This window comes from Protopterus annectens, chromosome 2.part1 (assembly GCF_019279795.1).
Source record: "Protopterus annectens isolate FY-2018-M chromosome 2.part1, PAN1.0, whole genome shotgun sequence".
Lineage (NCBI taxonomy): Eukaryota > Metazoa > Chordata > Ceratodontiformes > Protopteridae > Protopterus > Protopterus annectens.
In genome coordinates this window covers 1,558,761,685-1,558,784,538 of record NC_056729.1, presented here as the reverse complement: position 1 = coordinate 1,558,784,538, position 22,854 = coordinate 1,558,761,685, and the positions used below count along the sequence as shown (strand labels likewise).

The window sequence follows — 22,854 nt, the reverse complement described above, 5'->3', positions numbered from 1 at the left end:
CAAGTAATGCAGGTTGATCCAACTAGCGAATTTAAAAAGGATATTGATAATTTTTTGGATTTGCCTAAGGATGAGGGCATCATTACTGATGAAGTGTGTCATCAATTAAAGGTGGATTTTCCTAGTAGGCAATACATCTAATTTTTGCCAAAAATCCACAAAGATCCCAATAGACCCCCAGGTAGACCGATAGTTTCAGGTAGAGGTTCTTTAACAGAACCTCTGTCTGAATTTCTAACATTGTATTTAAAACCACTTTTGGGGTACATACGTTCCAGAATTCAGGATGCCACTCAGTTCCTTTCCATTATTTTTGAGACTCAATTGGAATCTAATTGGCTGTTGTGTACCTTGGATGTCACCTCCTTATATACTAGTATTCCGCATTGGGCAGGACTTTTGACCCTGCAATATTGGTTGGATAAGGCCAATATTTATAAGCCTGGTTTTTTAACACCCTTTTGGTTTGTATGACTGAACAAGTCCTGACTCATAATGTGTTCTTTTTTAAGGACAGGTGCTTTTGGCAGATTCAGGGCACCGCCATGGGGGCTTCTTTTGCCCCCATTTATGCGGATTTATTTATGGCGTATGTGGAAGATCAGGTGATATATGACATTAGTCATAACATTTATATCAATGAAATGGACATATGGAGGATTTATCTTGATGACTGCTGGATGGTATGGAGAGCTAATGAGGAATTCCTTTTAGAATTCTTAGAATACTTAAATGGCAATATATGGGGTAGTGAATTTAAGCTGACTTTTTCTAGATCTGATATTGCATTTTTGGATGTTTTGGTAAAAAGAACTGATACAAACACTCTTGAGATGAGATATTTAGAAAATTTCCTCAATTCAATACCTTATTACATGCCACCAGTTTCCACCCCCAGCATGTCATCAAGAACATCCCCAAGTCTCAATTTCTTCGTGTCAAAAGAATCTGTTCCAGTTCTTCCACATACGACCATCACAAAAGGGATCTTATTTCCAGGTTTAAGAGTAGGGGCTATTTAGGGGGTGACATCACAAGGGCCAACCGTTTTGCGAATCAGCAGGACACAACTGATTTGTTATCCTATCGGGTTCAGGATTATGTTAAGTCTGATTTGCTCAGATTGGTAACAACTTATGGGAGAAATACTGTAGGATTTATGAATATTATTTGTAAGCATTGGTATTTGTTGAAATCGGACGAAATTTTTGACAAATATATAGGGGATCGGTGTTACTATTCATTTCGGAAAGGGTGGTCTTTGGGTTCTTTTTTCAGTCACTATAAGAGGGTTCACAATAAGGTTACTTGTTCAACTAATCAAACCAATTTATTTGGAGGTCCTGTATTTGGATGCTACCCATGTGGTCATTGTACCTATTGCCCTAGGGTTCTTAAATGTCAGACTTTCTCTACACATAATTGTCCACAAGTTTATGATGTGTTATGCTTTGCCAATTGCAGTACTCCTTGGGTGATTTATTTTGCCCAGTGCAATTGTAGAGCATTTTATGTTGGACAGACTTCCCGTCCTTTTAAGGTTAGGATAGGAGAACATCTTAGTGACATTAAGAACAAAAAGGGGTCTAGTTCTCTATATAAACATATCTCTAAACACCCCATGGGCAATTTTTGTTTTATGGTCATTGATCATATCAAGGATAGGCATAAACATTCCCATGTTTTACATGAGATGCTTACTTATAAAGAAAAAAATGTGGATTATTAAATTAGGGGCTCTTTTTCCTCTGGGTTTGAACGATCATTTTTGAAGCATCCACCCAAAAATGTTCAGCTTTATATTGGGTTTTTTTTCCCACATGTTAATATATCTGTCAGGATATCTCATTATTTATTTTATTAGCACTTTTTTGCTTTAATGTGCTTAACAATTTGTGCATTATGAACATATGCACTAGAGGGCACTCCATGTATTTGATATGGATTTATTTATAAGAAGATAGCATGTTAGGTTTTGTTTTTATTTGTTACATCATGTTTGGTTGCTGAGGAAGGTTTGCCGAAACCGGTACAACCATGTTGGTGTACGGTTATGTTTTTTGCTGTTCTTCTTTGAAATAAAATCTAATTAGGATTGCCTATGTCACAGGAGTTGGGTGCTGACCTTCTTTTTTGGCATGGATTTTGGTTTTTGGTCGTGCACACGATGTTCGTGCAGGAATGCGTTTTGGACTAAATGAAGTTACCTACTCAGATGGAACGTTATGGTGAGTACATAACTTCTTTTTCAGGCTGGTGAGCTTGTCTATAATACCAGAATGGGGAATGGTGTTGAAGGACTTAGCGAGGTCTAGGTAGGCTGTGTGTACCACCTTTCCCTCGTCTATAGCCTTGGTAACTGTCTCAAAGAAGTCCACCAGGGTTAGGAGGCATGATCTGCCCTTAACAAAGCCAAACTGGGTAGGGTCCAGTGTTTGGAATTTCCCAATGTCTCTGTTAATGAGTTCCATGATGATGCGCTCCATAGCCTTGGAGACCAAGCTAGTCAGGCTTATAGGGCGATAGTTCCCGGGGTCTGTTGTGGCTCCATCTTTGTGGAGCAGAATAACCATTGCTGTGTGCCACTCTATGGGTATGTAGCCTGTAGTGAGGCTGAGTTTGAACAGTGTGTTTAGGTGAGGGGTTAGTTCGTCTTTGAGCTCGTGTAGGACGCAGCCTGGGACACTGTCCGGTCCCATTGATGCTGTGTGTTTGGCTTTGGAGAGGGTTGTTTTAACCTGAGTGTCTGTGATTTCAGGGACTCTGCATTCTTCTGGTATGGTTATGGGCCCTTTTGGGGTTGAGAGGGGGGTGAAGTTTGCACTGAATCTGTCTGCCAGGATGTTGGCGATATCGGTCGGTTCAGTGTATTTTGAGCCATTCTTCACTAACTCCGAGCAGATCTGAGCATTGCCACTTAGATTCTTGACATAGCTAAAGAATGCCTTGTGGTTATCTTTGGAGTCCTTGGCAATTTTTCTTTCAAAGCTCGCCTTGGATGATTTTATGAAGAATCGTAGTTTCTTACTGAAACTGATCAGGGATGTCTTCCCTTCTTGGGATTTTACTCTTTACTGTACTAGTTTCCTCCATCTGTTGCATAGCTTGTTTATGGCAGGAGTCCACCAGACTGGTTTCCTTTTCTTGGAGGAGTGAGTCTTGGTTTTGCTTGGGATGACACGATCCATGCATTCTTGTAGCTGCCTGTAGAATGCATTAGTAAAGGATTTTGCAGCTTGGACAGTATTATCCTTCAGCATGGGGGCTTTGAAACTTTCCACCTCGGTCTTAAGTAACATGAAGTTTGCTTTTGAAAAGTTTTTCACAGTGGCTTTCTTGTCCAGGGATAGGGGCGGAATATGGATATCCAAACTGATTTGTTTATGGTCAGATCTAACCAGCGATGGGTTGACCTCTCGTGTGGAACACCATTCACCCATGTTGGTGATGACCAGGTCCAATATGTTGTCACCTCTGGTGGGAGTGTTGACCAGTTGAACCAGGGCATTTAAGTTTATAAATTCTAGGAAAAGTTGGGCAAGGGAGTTAGTACTTGAGTAGTTCTCCCAGTTAATGTTTGGGTGATGGAAATCGCCCAATATTAGGGTGTTTGGTAGGACCTTTATGTTTCCCAATGTTTCCAGAAACGCGGAATGGGGGTCCTGGGACATGGTGGGTGATCTGTAGAAAGCTACAGTTTGAATTGCAGTTTTGCCCATTTTTAGTTGCATGTGGATGATCTCTGAAGCATCATGCTGTGCCACTAACCTGGAGGTGTGGGTATCCTTGATGAATATGGATACGCCACCGCCTTTTGTATTTCAGTTTGGGGTTCTGTGGCCAAAATGCATTGGTATGAGTTGTAGCCTGGTAGTGCTGGGGTGCTCTCTGGAGCCTTAAACCAGGTTTCTGTTACTGCACATATATCGATTTTCTCCATACTGAGGAGTGCCTCGAGTGTGTGCATTTTGAGGTTTAGATGTCTAGCATTGAGTAGCATTACCCTCAGTTTTTTGTTACTTGTGCTATTTACGGCCGTGGGTTTGTCTTTTGAGCCTTGCCTAAAAAGGCACTATGGGGGTGGCAAGAGCCTTGGCAAGTATTTTTTAAGTCTTTATGAGTAAATTCAGAGCAATAAAAAACAAATCCCTCTAGCTCTAGCCATGCTGTTTAAGCCTTTTTTGACCTTGTCAGTACAGCAGAAGTGGATTATTTGGCTGTGCTTTAGAAACACAGACCTTAGTCTGCTAGATACAATTGTCTTTGGTGCAAAGAACAGAAACACCATATGAGCAGTCCTTTCTAATTGTGTAAGTGGAAACAGTTAATTATTTGCAGAGACACAGTAGAAATAGGTTAACACTGCCATCAGAAAGTTCATAAGAAACCCTGCATCATGTGGTAATCTGGTTTAGAGTACTGGTGCTATATTTAGTTTTCTTAGTCTTTGAAAGCGAAGAATAATGCTTTCTGTTGTGTTCCTGTATTGTTGCCAGTGACTAAAAATCTGATATCATTGCCAGCTGTATACAAATGTTTTGTACAGCCAGCTCAAGGTTATGGAATGCTATTTGTACAAAAGTCAGAGTGAAGGGAGCATCTGTCAAGTATTAAGTGTCAACTTAAAGGTGATGGTAGACAGTAACAATAATAATTTAAGGCGTATGATTAATAAACAAAGATGTAAAGTTAATGAAAAGGTAGAGATAACTGAATTCATAATGTTTTGTTACACAGTGTCTGATGTGGGAAGCCTAGTATCAGGATGCTTTATGTTTACCAACCAGTGTCTATGAAAACCATTTAAATGCTTGAGGTGCTGTGAGATAACAAGGGCGCTGGTAAGCTGATTTGGGTAGTGAAAAAATACATTGATAAAAATAAATGCCCAGGTGGTTTTCAACAATTGTAATTTGCTTATGACTATTCTTGAAACAAAGATTATATTATGAACAGACTGATATGAAAAAGAATTGACGAGTCAGTTGTGGCATTATTTTCAATATGCATTGTCAGTGCTGAATGTTGACTTTCATTGATGATGGACTATAGCAGTATAATAGGAGGTAGCAAGCGAAAGGAATGTAATCAGCATGAGATATTGAGAATCACTGTATGATATTCCATTATCATGGACTGTAGTGTACTCACATCACAGAATGTATGTGTTCCATGTATGTTTGCCATTTGCTTTTTTAATTTCTCCATATCTTTTGGGTTTCTAATACCATGACTGGAGTAGACCCCATTCCTAAGTCAAAGTACGATTAAAGTTCAAGAAATTATTATTGTTTCAATCTTTGATGTCAGTCAGAAGTTCTCTTCGCAGCACCCATAATGTGCCCAGTAATGACTCCTCCTGCAATTCATATGGAGTTACATGTATTGGTAACATATCTAAATATGTTTGTAGATTCTTTTTTATAAGACTCATTGCTCCTACTACTAATGGGACTGTCTGGGTATCTTTCTTGCCATATGCCAGTAAGTTCTACTTGATGCTAAAAAAGAATATATTTTTGTTTCTGTAGTACTTAAAGTAATCTTTATCTAGCTGAACAATTTTTTGTTTTAGTTAGATTCACACATTCATAGGTAGCCACTAAGCATGCAGTCTAGGAGAGAAATTAGGAGCCTAGGGCAAATTCCCAGCTGCCCCAAAGTCTTGTCTGGTTAAATGATTTGCTCAAGGTGACACAGTAGGGAAAGGAAGTAGCTCATAACTGTAATCATCATCGCTAACTGACAGACTACAGATGATATACACAGCACCAAGCAGTCTACACGTGAAAACAAATGTATGTGAAACTTGTAGAGTGCTTTACTTACACAAGATATTCATTTTTCCCAGTTTTTTACACTTTGACTTAAATGATCTGGTACAGGTGGAAGTTATAAGTTAGCACTGACAAATGCTTGTCCTTCTGATGTGTTTGTTCAGCAGTTTTCTTTCTTTGTGCCAAGTAATTTGCTTTTGCTACCAGAGTATGCTATTTCTGTTTAAAATATTGCTTTGTTGTTCAATATGTATGGTTTCTAAATATGAACTCTCTTGTTTCTTGTTGTACCCTTATGGTTTGAAGAAGTGCATATGAGTTGCAAAACTATACATGTAGTGTGAAGGCCATGTCATTCAAAAATAGCAGAAGCCAAATGTTTCAGTGAGAGAGAGAGAGATCAGTTTGCCATTGAAGAAGAGCAGCAGCAACCTCAGAATTAATTATATTAAGTTTAGAGGTACAGGAAGGACTACTCACTGCATGGGGGCATTGCACACACACTGACTAACAGATTGGTTTCCAAAAACCATATACATTTTTTTGATCAGCATTGTTTTCAGTCATCGACCAGGGTTCCATTGCCTGCCATATACTTCCTTTTTTTTTTTTTTTCTTCTTCTTTCAGTAACCTGAGTGAGAACTATTTTTGCTTCTGGTTGTTCTGACAAGATATGCATGGTCCACTGAGCTTGCATTCTTCATTTCATCATAACCAGTGCTTCTATTCCAAGTTTTTATAAATGTGAATAGTCACTTTTGCCATTAAGTTAGAAAAACTATTCATTTTTCCCAATTTTTTAAACTTTGACTTAAATGATCTGGTACAGGTGGAAGTTATAAGTTAGCACTGACAAATGCTTGTCCTTCTGATGTGTTTGTACAGCAGTTTTCTTTCTTTGTGCTAAGTAATTTGCTTTTGCTACCAGAGTATGCTATTTCTGTTTAAAATATTGCTTTGTTGTTCAATATGTATGGTTTCTAAATATGAACTCTTTTGTTTCTTCTGGTTGTTCTGACAAGATATGCATGGTTCACTGAGCTCGCATTCTTCATTTCATCATAACCAGTGCTTCTATTCCAAGTTTTTATAAATGCGAATAGTCACTTTTGCCATTAAGTTTGAAAAACACAAAGTTTTGTATGTTTTATTTGAAGAAAGTCAGATGTTTGCATGAAATGTGTCGAGTGTAAACCTGAATGATTTTGTCTCCCCAAATATCATTTGAAAGGACACTTCTGTAAACTTGTGTTTCTGTTTCCCTAAATCTTAAGAAAAGAAGTGTTTGCAACAATATAGCTTTCTCAGAGATCTTATGCTCTAGGTTTCATTCCAGGTAACTTCTTTGTGGTCACCTCATTCTACCCAAATTTTGTTTCTTTGCTTGATAATGAATGAATAAATTATTAGTTAAAGGCTACAGTACTATATTTGTATTGTGTTTTGTTGCATTTCACAGTGACATATTTTCTCCTTTCCTCTCCCCTTCTGTTTTTTTTATTCCATTACAGAAAGCGTACTGTGGCCACTGCAGTGAAAGGATATGGGGGCTCGGGAGGCAGGGCTACAAGTGTATCAACTGCAAACTGTTGGTCCATAAACGTTGTCACAAACTTGTTCCACTAAGCTGCCAGAGGCATATGGTGAGTGACCTCTGGGCATTTGTGTATTTTGCAAAGACTATTTCAACCAGTCTTCAGCTTTGAAAATATTTTGTTTTATTAATTTAGCAGGTTGTAGTGCTGGTTCTTCATGTATCTTTATTCTGTACAGCCTCCAGCAAGTCATTATTTAAAACGTTAGAGAGTGCTTTGTATTTTGACATTTGAAAGACATCTGAGTTACTTCAGAAATGCGCCTCATTCATCCTTTGGCAAGAACATGAAATAACTTACAAAAGCAATAGTTTTTAGAGGGCTGTTGGTTAAAAATGTATTTAAATATAATTTTTCATTCTGTATGAATACCTAGCAAGGTGTGCTGAAGCTTCATACACCCGTGTTTGATCTCAGCATCACTGCTCATGTCCTACTTGGTATAAAGGTGACGGTGGTCTGCTTTCTTCTCAGTTGTTTCTCTCCATAACCCTTGCTAGACTCATCTTCTTGAAAATAAATCAGAAAAAGGGTGATAACTCAAAAACTAAAGGAGTAATTCATAGAGAAAACAAGACATAGTCAGTGGGGAAAAGTTCCCTGTTTATTAAGACTGTGTTTATTTTCACATTTGTATTTTGTTAACCTGGTAATGCCACTAGAACAAAGTTGTTATGTCTTACATGAGAGATGTAAAAGGCTGAATACTTCAACACTAATTGAAGAATTCACACTAATGTTGTATTTCTGTCAACAGAGATTTCACTGAAGACAATTGTTTTTTTCTTTTCTTTTTTGCATCCCAGCAGAACCATGGCTGATGGCTCTTCTACTTGCACCCAGTTGGCTCATTCATTCTGCAGTTGCTGTAACCTGGTGTTCCAGGGTAGGTGGGAGCACATTGGATCATTTGATCTTGCCCGGGAATCCCCTGTTAGCTCATTCATTTGCAGTGAGAGTTGGTGGTAGGGAGCAGGTCAGCCTTACTAGTCATGTGTGGTGGCCTATTCTCTCCCTTGCTGAAGCCCCCCCTTGGCTGTTCTTCCAAGCTCTGTTATAACTGCCTTCTTCTGGTTTCCTTCATCACACACTGAAAGTTTGCACATGACTGCATAGGTCAAATAAGCTTAGGCTGCACAGGGTAGGCATCTAGTGCTCTGTCACCTGTATGGCAGGCTGGAATCACCCAAGAATGGGGAAGAAGGCAGCAACTGCTGATTCCCACCCCCCCCCCCTGCTCTGTAGGCACTTGAGCCACTACACAGACATTGGTTGCATGTACTTTAGTCTGGGCTGTATTTGTCTATTTCATAGAGAGGTTAATCCAAGGCCATACTGTGGCAGAATTTGAGAGGGAAATCTCCCAAGACTGCTGATGTGCCCTTGAAGGTGTATTGCTTTCTTGAGTCCTTGTTTATTTTTCCTTCTTGGGAGCACTTTTATTAATTAGGTTACACAGACAGATGAAGCCTGAAGTGATATTTTTAGGCAGAAGCATTTTAGGATGTGGTCCAAGATTTTTTCTAATATGCCCATATTGAATTACTTTACAGATGTGTTGGGATGGAGATAATGGTGGCATAAATGTAAGTCACTAGTGTTTAAATCATACCATAGAGGTGGCAGTGACACATTCACAGAATGTGCCTTTACATACCCTGGCAAAGCCTTACCATGCACATTGTAAAAGAATATATTATTATATTATGAATATATTACATCAATCTGGTAACTATGAAGAAGTGTCCCTTAATCAGGTGAATATTGGTTACAAACGTATTGACCTTGCCATCGAGGAATACCTACTTGACAACAGGATTACAAATGAGATTTATGAATTTATTAGAGTGGAATTCCCCAAGATGGCTTCGATTATAGGGATCCCTAAAATACATAAAAATATCATAAAACCCCCTTTTAGACCAATAATTTCAGGCTCCAAGTCAAAAACTTACAATTTAGGGGTTACAATAGATAGATGGACTAAACAAGTGTATAACAATGTTGGACATCTCACTAAAGACTCTTGGAATTTTTTGAGCAAATTGACCCCTATGATTTGGCATAAAGGGTTGATCTTCATAACTATTGATGTTGTCGAACTTTTCTCCAGTATTCCCAAGGAGAAAGGGTTGGATTATTTCTTTAACAGTTTAAAGAGATTTTCGGGGTTAAGCTCTGAAAGAATTAACTTAATAGTTGACATGATGGGTTTGGTCCTCGACCATAATTACTTACAATTTCAGGGGGAACTGTTTAGGCAGAGCAGAGGGGTAGCCATGGGGGCATCTTGTGCCCCAGTCTTTGCAAACTTGGTGATGCTTGAATGGGAATCATTGTTTATATTACAAATATATAACATATTATACTAGGTACTTGGATGATTTGTTTGTTCTTTGGAATGGACCAGTCCAATTGATACAGGAATTTATTGAGCATTTGAACAACACAACTGACTTCCTAAGGTATTGCCTATTTAGACACATATGTCTACACTACTGAAACTGAATTTCAGTCTAAGATTTTTAGGAAAAAGACATTCTCGAATGATTATTTATTTTATAATAGTTGTCATCCACCTCATATTTTTAAAAATGTTTTCAAGGGCCAATGCATACGTGCAGCCCGAATGTCATCCAATAGGGAGACTATGGAAAGTGAGTTAAACTTCATATACAAAATGTTTTCCAATAGGGGGTACCCTGAAGATTTGATCAAACCTATACAGAGAAATGTTATTAAAGAGTGGGGTAACAAATACCCCCCTTTATTAGGAAGACCCTTCATTTTGAAAGAGAAGAAAAAAGAATTAGGAGGTTGTATTTGTGTACTTACGTACGGTCCTTATGTTGACGTTTTGAAAGAGATTTTGTTGAAACATTGGAATCTTTTCAAAACATCTGATGATATTTGTAATATTGTCGGACAAGCACCTAAAATTGTTTATAAAACTTCTTCAAATATTAAAAAGATCTTGGAAAGGAGAAAGGATTATAATAGAGAAGTCGTAGGAACTAAATATACCAGGAAATGTGGTTTTTGTAAGCAATGTAAGTTTATCAATGAAACCAAGGTTGTAAAGTTAAAAAACATCACTGCCAACAGTTTATACAGCAAGGGGGGGAATTGCAACACCTCTAGAATAGTATACATTGCTACCTGTGTAGCGTGCGATGCTTACTATATTGGAAAGACTGAAAGGAAATTCAAGACTAGAATATATGAGCATACATATAAAATAAGGAAACAGGATCCCAATAATGCTTTAAGTAGACATATTCTAGATAAAGGTATTGAACATTCTTTCCTTTTCAGTATTATTGACTTTATAGATCACACTTCTACAGCAGGTAACTGGAAATGTTTGTTAGCACTTTTAGAAAGCAAATGGCAAATGCTATGTGATGCCACGACAAAACCAGGTCTAAATGACCACATTAGTATCAAACCCTTCCTTATTTTGGATAGTTGAATTTTCGTTCGCATGCATAACCCTGGGTATTTTTATCCCTAGTTTTTTATTTTTATTTCTACAATATTTCTACAATATTTTCATCAACATATTTATGCATATACACTCAGATTTTATATATACATTTATATATTTATATATTTAAATTTATACATATATTTATCACTACATAATTAATAATTTTTTATCTATCATTTATTTATTATATATTTATTATACATACATTTATATTTATATTATTTATATACAATATATATGATTGATGCACCCTGTTGGTTTTCTTGGTATTACAATTCCAGGTACAATATTTCATTAGATATGTCAACAGATTTTTATTAGATATTTGTATGACAGATGAATTTTTGTTCAGTTATCAACTGTCATCATAGCCCACATGCATTTTATGAATGTATTTTATGATGCATTTTGCACCTTTTAGTTGTTTAAATGTTGTTCTATATGATTTTTAATTTCAAATTGTATAGTTTATACATATTTTAATGAGTGTGTTGTCAAGCCTTGTATCTCGGCCAATTAATTAATTAACTTTGGCGCCTAAACTGCTATATAAGGAATTTTTTAGAATTATTCATGGTTCTGATGAAATCTGTGCCAGCAGATGAAAGCGCTTAACCATTACTGTCTGTGGATTCTTGTGGTGATTTTATGTGCTTCGTGTGGATTTGAGTTATTAAATTGTTGAACTGTTAACATCTTGAGCAGCGTTCTTCTTGGGTTCCCAGTCATTGAAGCTATTTTTGGTACATTGTAAAAGAACACCGCATAATGTACCAGTTATTTTGGAGTAGCTGTAATTAAAATATGTAATTTTTTTTTACTTAAAGGGTGGGAGGTTGGCATAATGGTTAAAGTGTTTACCTTACAAACTCAAGGTTCACGGTTTAATTCTCACATGGGGTAATTGGCTAAGCTTAAAATGGCTCACAAGGGCAGTTAGCCTAGTACTAATCCATGAACCTGTATATGGTATATATATGTTTTATTTACTTAGTGAGGTAGCTGTGGGTGGAGGAAGCAGTGAGCCACTTCCTTATTTTTCAGCATTTGGTTCAGACTGGTTGTTTTTTGTTTTGTTCATGCACAAAAATGATATAAGGGGCTTCTGATAAATGGCAGCCAGTAAGGTAGTAACAGTGATTCAGAGTACATTTGGACAAAGTATTAAAGGAAAACTTAGGATCAGTTTATAAAAGCACATACTGGCTGCAGGGAAAATCAAATAGGAAGGTGGCAAGATGTCTAGAAATCCTTAGTAATATAATAGTAGATAAAAATAGCACTTTACAAAAATGAAGACATAAGTAAAATGTCCTCTTGGCTGAAAGTGAAACATACAGTGCTAGGTTTTTGGAAAATCCACATCAGGACAAAGGAAAGAGCTTCAGCACTAGAAGTGATACTTGTAAGGTTGCACAGCACATAAGAGGTTTGGGATAGGGAGTCATGGGATGGGGATTACCACTTATTCCAATTTAGATGATCATGGCCTAATATATGTCTTCAGCAATATTTTTGATGAGTTTCTGAAGGGCATCTTAAAACATGAGAAGAACCACAAAGTAAAGGGAAGCCCTAAATACACAACTCTACAGTTCTGCGATTCTTAGGCACCTTATACTGTCCATAGCATCTTCCTTTCAGTTGTTATGCAAAACTGTTGGATTTGTCCCTAGTTCCTTTACTCATTTTTGTTGTAGACTGATTTAGAGAATTCACTGTATGGAGGTAGTCGTCATCTCTATGATTTGTGCATTGCTTTTTTGCATTCTGTCCTCCTTCCCTCCTTCCAGTCCCACTTTAATCCTTAGCTCTTCTCCCAGTTGCCATGCCCATTCAGCCCTGGATCAACTCACTGCTTCAGCCAGGAGGACCATGGACCCCTGACTTCTCAGGTGAGTTGACCTTATGCTCCTTCCTTGTAACAGCATGGGTGCAAGGAATTCCACAAGGGGCACAGAACTTAGCACCGAGAGCCATCATAAATGCAGTGGGCAGCCAGCTGTCCTTTGCCGTATCACCCCTTACATTGTGCTGAGATCTGTTGTTCGGCTGGATGGGCAATAAAAAATAGCATCATGAAGCACCCTTCCTGGGTCCTTAGAGCGGCTACTTCCTAAACCTCCCATGAGCCCAGCCTCGCAGTCTGTTAATCTATGAGCTCTGGCCTCTGCCAGAGCTCAGGGTAATCTTTGACAAGCATTTACTTCCCCCAGGATAGGCACTTTTGTCTTCCTTGCCTGCACTGCCAAGTGTCCAAGCTGCTAATTGTACTTATTTTGTCGGGGCTTTTTTCAAAGTTTTATCCCTGTGCAGTACTGGTGTAGGTTTTTTTTCATTCTGAGCAGAGTCTTTAGTGTAATGTGTTGGATTCTTTTTTTGATAATTTTCAGGTTATTAGATTTATGGGTTTATCTGAATTGATAGTGAATGCTAGCTAATATTACAGTTTTTTGTTGTCTGTCTTAACAAACCTTTGTTGCATTGTTGCCATTGACTTGTTCATGGCAACTATGAACTGAGCTGATGGTAGCATCTGTTTTCATTTTTATTGTCCTAGATTTATGAAATTTTGTATAATGTTGTACATTACTGGGTCATTTTTGCTAGTTCTGCTTTTGGACCTGATTTAGTCAGATTGTGCATTCTGACCGCTGGTTTGTCAAAGAGTGGGATGGTAAGGGTTTGGTGAACTTTTTGGAGGTTGAGTTCATCATGTGGATTCTGTGGAATTAGCAGCTGGTAGCTCTTACATAATTTAGAACTCTGCTGTTGCTATGATTTAGTATCAATTGTAAGACTTATTTTTTTTTACTTCCACTCCACTATGGCACTTGTCCAATGCCACCGCTTCCTGTTCCGCATCAACTCATTTGTTCCTTTAGTAGTGAGAGGCGGGTGTTTCTGGAGTGTGTGAGAATACTGTTGCTCATTCTTTCCCTTCTGAATAGCATAATCAGTCTGTCTGTCTGTTCCCCTTGGAAGTCATGAATGCTGAATATGAAAGAGGAGGCCAGATGCTGATCTGGTACTGACCCAAGACTTGTAGACAGCTTGCAAACTGCATGTTACCTATCTGCTTGGGAAGAGGTATGTGTACTACCGCACGTATCTTCCTGCTCAAGTTGCTGTTACAGCACAAGCTTGCACAGCCTCTTTTACAATTGACCACCCACTCATTGGTAGCTGTTGCTAATGTGCCAAAATTGCTGCCTTCATCCCAGGATGTGTGAATTGTCATTGTTTACTCAGGTTCATCCTCTCCTTCCAGCCTCTCCAGCACCCATGGCACTAGTCTTATACTGGCCTCCTCTGTTGTGGTCAGAGACTTCATCCCTCTCTGACACAGTGCAGGGCCACCATCTGTTGTAAGACATTGTGGGTCTTATTTTCTGCATTGTAGTTGTGGAATTTTGAGCACCCTCAAATTTCATCTAGAACTGTTCATTATTCCTTCTGTTGTACTTGCTTGAGTATTTTTCCAAAATTGTATTGTTTGTTTGTTGACATAGAAATAAGTCTAACCTTTTTTAAAAAAAACTTGGATTCTGAGTTTGTTGGACATTTGCACTTAATTTTGTGCCATTTGTTTTGTGTGATTTTTGACTGCTTGTTTTAAACTTGTGGTGTACTTATTTTATTAAAAAACAGGAACAAACCACTCGCTGACAAACAGGATAAACGCCCAGTGCTCCAGAAAAACTTAAATGATATTGATGAAACCAAAAGGAGCAACTAGGCTGATGCAGAGTCACAAGTATAAATGAAAGGCAAAATCCTCAGGTTAAAATCCAAATGAAAGGCAAAATCCTCAGGTTAAAATCCAACTTTAATTCACTGCAGGTCAGATAAGCGCTTTCACTCATTCATTTGAGCTTCATCAGATCATGTAACATGTTCCATCATTTATTATAAAATCTACAAACATTCCTCCGTTTGTTTAACATAGAATGTTTGTAGATTTTATAATAAATGATGGAACATATATTTTTACCCCTTGAAATACATTTCTTTTGACATATATATTTATATATACATATTTATTAGAGCATCTTGAGTGTTCATGGAGAGTTTTTATATGTTTTTTATATTTACTTTGTCATTTTATACATCTCAGTATGTTCATATGTGCATATATTTTTAAGATTAGATTAACTCATGAATATGTAAACAAGAAGCAGCTTTTGGTAGGCCAATAGGAGATGTTTTAACTGTATAAATGTAGCCTATGTACTTGAAGGTCTTTGTTACATGATCTGATGAAGCTCAAATGAATGAGTGAAAGCGCTTATCTGACCTGCAGTGAATTAAAGTTGGATTTTAACCTGAGGATTTTGCCTTTCATTTGGATTTTAACCTGAGGATTTTGCCTTTCACTTATACTTGTGACTCTGCATCAGCCTAGTTGCTCCTTTTGGATTTTAACCTGAGGATTTTGCCTTTCATTTATACTTGTGACTCTGCATCAGCCTAGTTGCTCCTTTTGGTTTCATCAATATCATTTAAGTTTTTCTGGAGCACTGGGCGTTTATCCTGTTTGTCAGCGAGTGGTTTGTTCCTGTTTTTTATTAACTTCATACCTAGGTCAATTCGTCATTGTTTTATTGTTTTATTAAACCTGTTATTTTAGTATCACTGTGGTTTTTGGTTTCCAGTACATTTTGGTTCAACTACAGCACACTGTGGTTTTTCATTGTGGATTGTGTTGTTGTTTTGCTGGCGGGAACTACCTTGGTTGGCCGAACTTCCTTGATTCCTTGAGGTTACAGTCATTGTCGCATTGGTTCATGCCCTTTCCTTGTTGTGCTCTACACTTTATAAAATGCAGATGTTCTTCATGTTTCACTGTTGCAGTCAGCACATTTGGGTTATCCCTGCAAGGGTAGCCCTCGGCCAGCCAGAATATCAGAGGCTTAGTATTTCTGTGTCAGTTGCTGTCGCTTCAGGACTGACGTCAGGTCGTCAGTAGTATAAAGTAAGGTAGCCGATGCCATTACATCAGTCTTTCTTGCCGAGGAGCCCAAAGCAGAAGCAGTTCACACAAGTGCTGGTCGGCAGCTTCCTGAGTTTCGTCTTCTGAATTGAAGCTGAAGTCTTCTAAAGCTAAGTACCCCACTGGGGATCCTTTTTTCTTGCTCTAACCGATGTCAGAAAAAGTTAACAATTGTCTCACCTGTGGAAAGCAAATACCACATCGATACTTTCATTCTTACTGCGTCAATTGCTTAGGCCCAGACCACGACATCCCTCACTGTCGCTTTTGTGCTTGGTTCAATGCCAGAACTATACATCATCGGGCCTTTATTATAGCTAGATATTTTTGCTCACAGTCCTCGGAATTCCGATATGGCTTCAGTAAGCCATCCGACAGCGGATCTTCCAAAAAACATAAGGATAAAGACACAGACAGACTGCACAGATCCAAACCTACCGATGACGCTTCCATTAAGCTAGTCGTCAGTTCTCCAGTCCTCAGTGAGGTGCTTTTGCAGCCCCTGATGCCCGCTTCTGTGGATTCGAAGGCCACTACCGAGACCCTTTTGGAGTCCGGTATGCCGCAAAACTCTTCTTTGACTAAGGATCCTGCAGTTGTCTCTACCTTGGATGGGTCTGGAGCGTCTGAGCAGGCACTGGCTTCCGAGGAAGTACTTTGCACTACCGTTTCTTGACACAAACTGACTTCTTTCGAATCTACTGTTCTTTCGAAAACTACCGAGTTTCTAAGACCCAAGGTACAAACCAAGCCCAAGAAACCGACGACCCAATCTCAGACACCTACTTCCTTGCCTCAGTCTCAAATGCTTAAAATGGCGGAAGACCTTATAATGCTGATCAGGGGAAGCCAAGCTACCCCTTCCAAAAGAAAAAGAGATCTGTCCCCAGTAGTTTTATCTGAACAGGAGTCTGATGCATCTGAATATGAAGACATGCAGCCCCTCTCTACTTATGAGGATTCTGATGCAGAGGAATCCATTCATTCAGCCTCTCCACCCAAGGACTTTTCCTTTGGGGAAATCCTTCATACTTTAATGGAGCATTTCCAGTGGGAATGTCAGGACTATCCTCAGTCTAAAAAGAGACTCAGAGAATTCTTAGATCTTCCATAGCACAGACCCCTGGCCATTCCTCCTGTCCTGGATGTTGTGGGTGATGTTTTCATGGAATCTAGTTTGACTCCTGACACCCTCCCCCTGCTCCCAGAAAACCTGACAGGTATTACAAAGTCCCTGACTCACAAATTTATTTTCAAAAATCCTACTGCTGACCCTGAGGTTATTTGACAAGGGCATAAAGGAATTAAAGCAACTTCTGCTAAGAATTCCACCCCCTCAATAGGGATTCCAGAGCACTAGACAGATGGGGTAAAAAGTATACACCTCTGCTACTCTTGCTATCAGAGCACTAAGTTGTCAGTTCCATATGCTAAAATTTCAGCAACATACCATGGAACTCCTCAAATGCAAAATATCATCCTTTCCTGCTTGTGCAGAAAATAGAGTTACAAGAGTTAATGCATTCAGCAACATACCATGGAACTCCTCAAATGCAAAATATCATCCTTTCCTGCTTGTGCAGAAAATAGAGTTACAAGAGTTAATGCATTCTGTAAGTCCTTACACTGTGGTTTTGACGCCCTAGAAGCTTCTTACAAGGCAGCAGTCACTGGTTCTGTCCTTAGAAGGCATGCTTGGCTTAAGGAACTGCCCTTGCCAGACCATGTCAAATCTAAATTATTGTATGCACCCTTGCACAAAGGCAACTTATTTGGCACCAAGGCAGAGGAGGTCTTAAAAAAAGATGGAAGAAAAAGCTAAATCTATGCAGACAGTTAAGGGTTTCCTACAGTTCCAGCCACCCAGGTTCAGTAAGGATTTCCCCTCCAAGCACTGGTCATTTCCTGTCCCCTCCAGGACAGTCCAGCCTAGACCACGGGGAAGCAGACCCCCCAGACAACAGCCACAGGGAATGCAGATATCAAAGCAATGGAGTTCATCCACTTCATAACCAGGGAGTGCAAAGCCACCCCTCATGGTAAGAACTCACAATGACTTTCCACTTCCACCCCCTCCCTCTGCCCACCTGCACTTGCCCCTAGGAGGAAAACTTTCCTTCCATGCAAGCACCTGGATCACCATTACCAACGACTGCTGGGTCCTCAACATAGTGTCTCAGAGATGTACATTTTCTTTCCACACTCTCCCAACCTCAAAAGTGTTCCCAGATCTTCCTCCAAACCAGTGGGCAGAGGTGAAAAAGCAAGTCCTTTCCCTGCTCTCTGTGAGGGCAATGGAGCACTTTCCTGCAGAACAGATAGGCCAAGGTTTCTACTCCAGACTTTTCCTGGTACCCAGAAAAGAGGGCACCTGGCGCCCCATCCACGATCTATCCATTCTGAACACCTTCCTAGTGATACCAAAATTCAAAATGCTCACCTTCCAGCAACTACTACCTATGCTCTCCAAGAATGCTTGGCTAGCCACCCTAGACCTAAAAGAGGCCCTACCTCCACATCCCAGTCAGGGAATTGTGCAGGAAATATCTGCGTTTCAGGGCAGGATCTCTGCACTTTCAGTTCTCTACACTTCCGTTTGGCTTGTCTACTGCTCCCAGAGTTTTCACAAAATGTCTGGCTCCCGCCATTGCTTTTTGCAGACAAAGAAATATACAAATTTTTCCCATACTTAGACAACTGCCTAATTCAGGCAGACAGTCAGGAAAAGCTGCTCCAGCACCTGGCTTTTGTAAAGTCCCTACTGACCTCCCTAGGGTACACTATCAACGAAAAGAAATCCAAACTAGTACCCACCCAAAGGATTATATTCCTGAGAGCAAGCCTGGACATAGCGTCCCAGATAGCATTCCTTACACCAAAAAGGCAAACTTACCTGACAGCCTACTTCTCTCAACTAGCCACCAGAGCCCAGTTATCCACAAAGAAAATCCTGCAAGCTCTGGGGTTCATGGCATCTTGCATTCTCCTCATTCCGTATGCCAGACTGCATATGAGGAAACTTCAGTGGTACCTAAAAAGCCTTTGGTGTCAACAATCTCAAGACCTGGAAACTTTTATACCAATGATACCTTGCCTAAGGAAAGATTTTCTTTGGTGGGCAGCAGCATGCTGCCCACAACAAGGGACTACCTTTCTCACCAACCCCTGCCGCCCAGACCCTCACCATAGATACATCAGACTATGCCTGGGGTGCACACCTGGAAGGCAGATGCATACAGTGCCAATGGACCCCACAGTAAATACATCTGGACATCAACCAAAAAGAGATGTTAGCTGTCCAGCACGCATTGATGGCTTTCAGACCCCTTCTCCCCCAGGGGCTCTCCTGATCAAAACAGACACCACTTTGATGTGGTATATCAACAAGCAGGGAGGGACTCACTCCTACCCTCTATGCAGACTCGCCATGACCCTTTCGCACACAGCCTCAGCCATGCAACTACACCTGTTAGCACAATTCCTGCCAGGCTCTTTAAACTCTCTGGCAGACAACTTAAGCAGAAATCTTCTGGACCCACACGACTGGCAGCTAGACCAAAGAACCTTCACCCTAATAACTCAGAAATGGGGCATCCCAAAGGTCAACCTCTTTGCTTCCCACTCCAACCATCAGCTCAGCAAGTTCTGCACCAGGGAGCCTCACTGCAGGGCCTGGAGAGTGGATGCCCTATCCTTCCCCTGGGTCTATGCATTTCCCCCACTATCTCTCATTACCAGGGTACTGCTCAAAATAAAGGATGAAAAACCAAGGACAGTTCTGATTGCTCCAGACTGGCCTCGTCAACACTGGTACCCACTGTTGCGCAGCCTGTCCCCACTGCCACCGTGGCATCTCCCTCAGACCCCAACCCTCTTAACTCAGAGGGAAGGATAATTCATGCATCCCCAATTGCAAACCCTCAGTTTGGCAGCCTGGCTTATTCCCTGACCACTGATTAAGCTGCCAATCTTAGTAAACAGGTTCTAGATGTTGTTTATTTATTTATTTATTTACATTTGTTGACCGGGAGTGTCCGACTGGACGTAGATCCATTTTCAGCGGAGGCCCGGGGAGAAAAGCTCCACAGTTAAAATAAACAGACAGTAGTTACATTGGATTACATAGTGATTAACAATTTAACATAGCAATTACTTACAACATATTTACAGATGAAGAACATAGTACATCAGTAGACAACTAGAATCTTTATCTGTAAAGTACATAACAGACACTTACAAATGTTACAATAAGAAGTTCCTGCTGTATAATAAGTACTAGGCTTATGAGCATCTGAGCTTGCTATAATCAAGGTAGTTAGTGGAGTGGAAAGAAAGGTAGTGGTTGGATGGGGTGGGTGATATTAAGAGTGGGAGTTGCAAGGGCATAGCCAGCATGTTTTTAGGTGCACGTTTAGTAAAGTTTTGAAGTGGGTGCATGATGGTATGGAGGTAATTGTGGGTGGGACGGAGTTCCATAATTTGGCTATGGTGCAAGAGAATAGTGCTTCACCAGCAGAGTTATTGGCTAAACTAATCTTAAAAGGGTACCTTCTGTGACCTACTTTACAGAGGCACAGTAGGCTAATCTAATAGGGAGGCAGAAGCCAAATACACTCTGGCTAGGCTTATAAATGCCCTAGGGCATTTAGCCTAGTATCTACCTATGAACCTATGAAGGAGGCTAGACGCCCTAGCAGTAGAAAGTCTTATGCTGACAAATGGAAAAGGTTCTGCACCTGGATTCAGGCTAAGGGAGCCGATGTGTTACAGCCCTCACTACCTCTCATCCTGGATTACCTGACCTACTACACAGTGGTCTCTCCTTTTCCTCTATTAAAATTCATGCCACTGCTATCTCTGCTCATTTCAACACTGAGCACCCACTTTTCTCACACCCTCTCATCAGACAGTTCCTAAGAGGGGCTAGCAACTTGAGGCCACCCAGAAGAGCACCTACCCCAGCTTGGGACCTAACCTTTGTGTTGGAAAAGCTCACCCTGCCCCCTCTGAACCAGCATCTTCAGCAGAGTTAAAGTTTCTCTCCTGGAAGACAGCCTTGCTTCTGGCCATCACTTCAGCCAGAAGAGTACCTGAGCTACGAGCACTCATGGCTGTAGATCACTTTATCATCTTCTATGTTGACAGGTTGTCTCTCAGGACTAACCCATCCTTCATGCCCAAAGTGGTGTCCAGTGTGGTTCTCAACCAATCCATTCATTACCCACCTTTTTTCCTAACCCACAAAACAAGGGGGAAATGATCCTGCACTCTCTAGATGTGTACAGACAGCTCAGATTCTATCTAGACAGGACTAAATCATTCAGAAAGACTGATCAATTGCTAGTCAGCTTTGCTGCAGGGGCAGAGGGCAAAGCCATATCCAAACAAACCATTTCCAAATTGATAGCACACTGCATCCATTTCTGTTACAAGCAACATGGGCAACCTCCACCTAAGGTCAGGACTAACTTTAGCAGAGCAGCCTCTACCTCTGCAGCTTTCCTCAGAGGAGTCCCCACCAGGGACATCCTGGAGGCTGCCACATGGGCATCTGTTCACACCTTCATCAAGCATTACTACCTGCATTTTTTGTTTTTCTTTCGGCTTTTTCCAGTCAGGGGTCGCCACAGCAGAACTCCGGTCTGCTAATGATTGGCAGATGTTTACAGTGTCGAGGTGCCAGTTCGACGCCCATCATTCAACGAAGGCACGCCCATTCACGCATGTCTTTTGAATGCTACTCGACCACGGGGAGGACATGTAGACTCTACACAGAAGGTGCTCCAGCCGAGAATCGAACGGGAGAACCTGTTGCTGTGAGGCAACAACACTACCGTTGCACCACCACGGCTTCCACCTGCATATCTTCTCCAATTCCAAGGCAGGTTTTGCCACTGCAGTCTTGCAGGGCATCCTAGCCAGCCCCTAGTCTTCTTGACTGCCTCCACCCTTTTCCTCAGCTTTGGGAATCAACCCAAATGTGATGACTGCAACAGTGAAACACGAAGAACATAGTACAGTTGTGTACACTTACCATAAATCTAGATGTATGAGTATATTCACTGTTGCAGTCCTGTTTTCCCTCCCTCAATCCCCCTTTTCTTCTCACTCTCTCTCTGTCCTTACAAGGAACTTTTTGGTATTTACTTTCTACTGCTGGTGTTCTTCCACCATATCCTGGCTCTCACTTGGGGGCTCCTAACAGTTAGGGCAAGAAAAACTGATGTAATGGCATCGACTGCAATACTTTAAACTACTGATGACCTGACATCAGTCCTAGAGTGACAGCAACTGATGCAGAAATACTAAGCCTCTGGTATTCAGTCCGGCCGAGGGCTACCTTGGCAGGGATGACCCAAATGTGATGACTGCAACAGTGAATACACTCGAACATCTACATTTATGGTAAGTGTACACAACTGTACTTTATGATGAAGCTGATGCTTCCTCCAGGGCTGCTGCCTTTGGTTCTGTCATAAGGTGTTACTCTTGGTTTCATCTTCATACTTTGCCTGGTGACATTAAGGCCAAACTGTTGGATGCTCCTTTAATAAAACTCTTTTTGGTGCTACTGCTGCTGAACTTTTCAAGTCTCTCCAGGATAAAGGTAAAGCCTTGCAGGAGTTGAGACATGTTTTTTCATTCTCCTCCTCATAAGTTTCAGTGGAATTACCCCTCCAAATAAGCTTTTGTTTGCAGTCAGTCATGCCCTCCACCGAAAGGAAAAAAAAAGGGTTTTAGGTGTGTGCCTTCCTGAAACCTGCTTTTTGGGATAAACTGTGTTCTGTTTGATAGTTTGCTTCCCCTTTCCCTTGGCGACATTCTCTTATACCTCAGTCATTCCCTGCCGCTTCCAGTTTGGTTAAAGATCATAACAGACTCTTAGGTTCTGTCCATTATCTGCCAGAGATATTTTGGGCATCCGTCAACCTCCTCAGAACACCTTCCTCTTTTCCCACAGGTAATTCATTCTCTTATGGTCCAGGGCACCATTCATT

General features: G+C 40.5%; 1 protein-coding gene across 2 annotated transcripts in view; it reads left to right on the top strand.

Annotated features, from left to right (window-relative positions):
* PRKCZ (protein kinase C zeta) overlaps positions 1–22,854 on the top strand; it is a 4,411,399-nt gene that overhangs the window by 2,732,134 nt on the left and 1,656,411 nt on the right. For both annotated transcript variants that reach the window (XM_044063009.1, XM_044063010.1), the window contains one exon: positions 7,290–7,421. In XM_044063009.1, the coding sequence (XP_043918944.1) occupies positions 7,290–7,421 (132 nt within the window). The remainder of the gene's footprint in view (positions 1–7,289; positions 7,422–22,854) is intronic.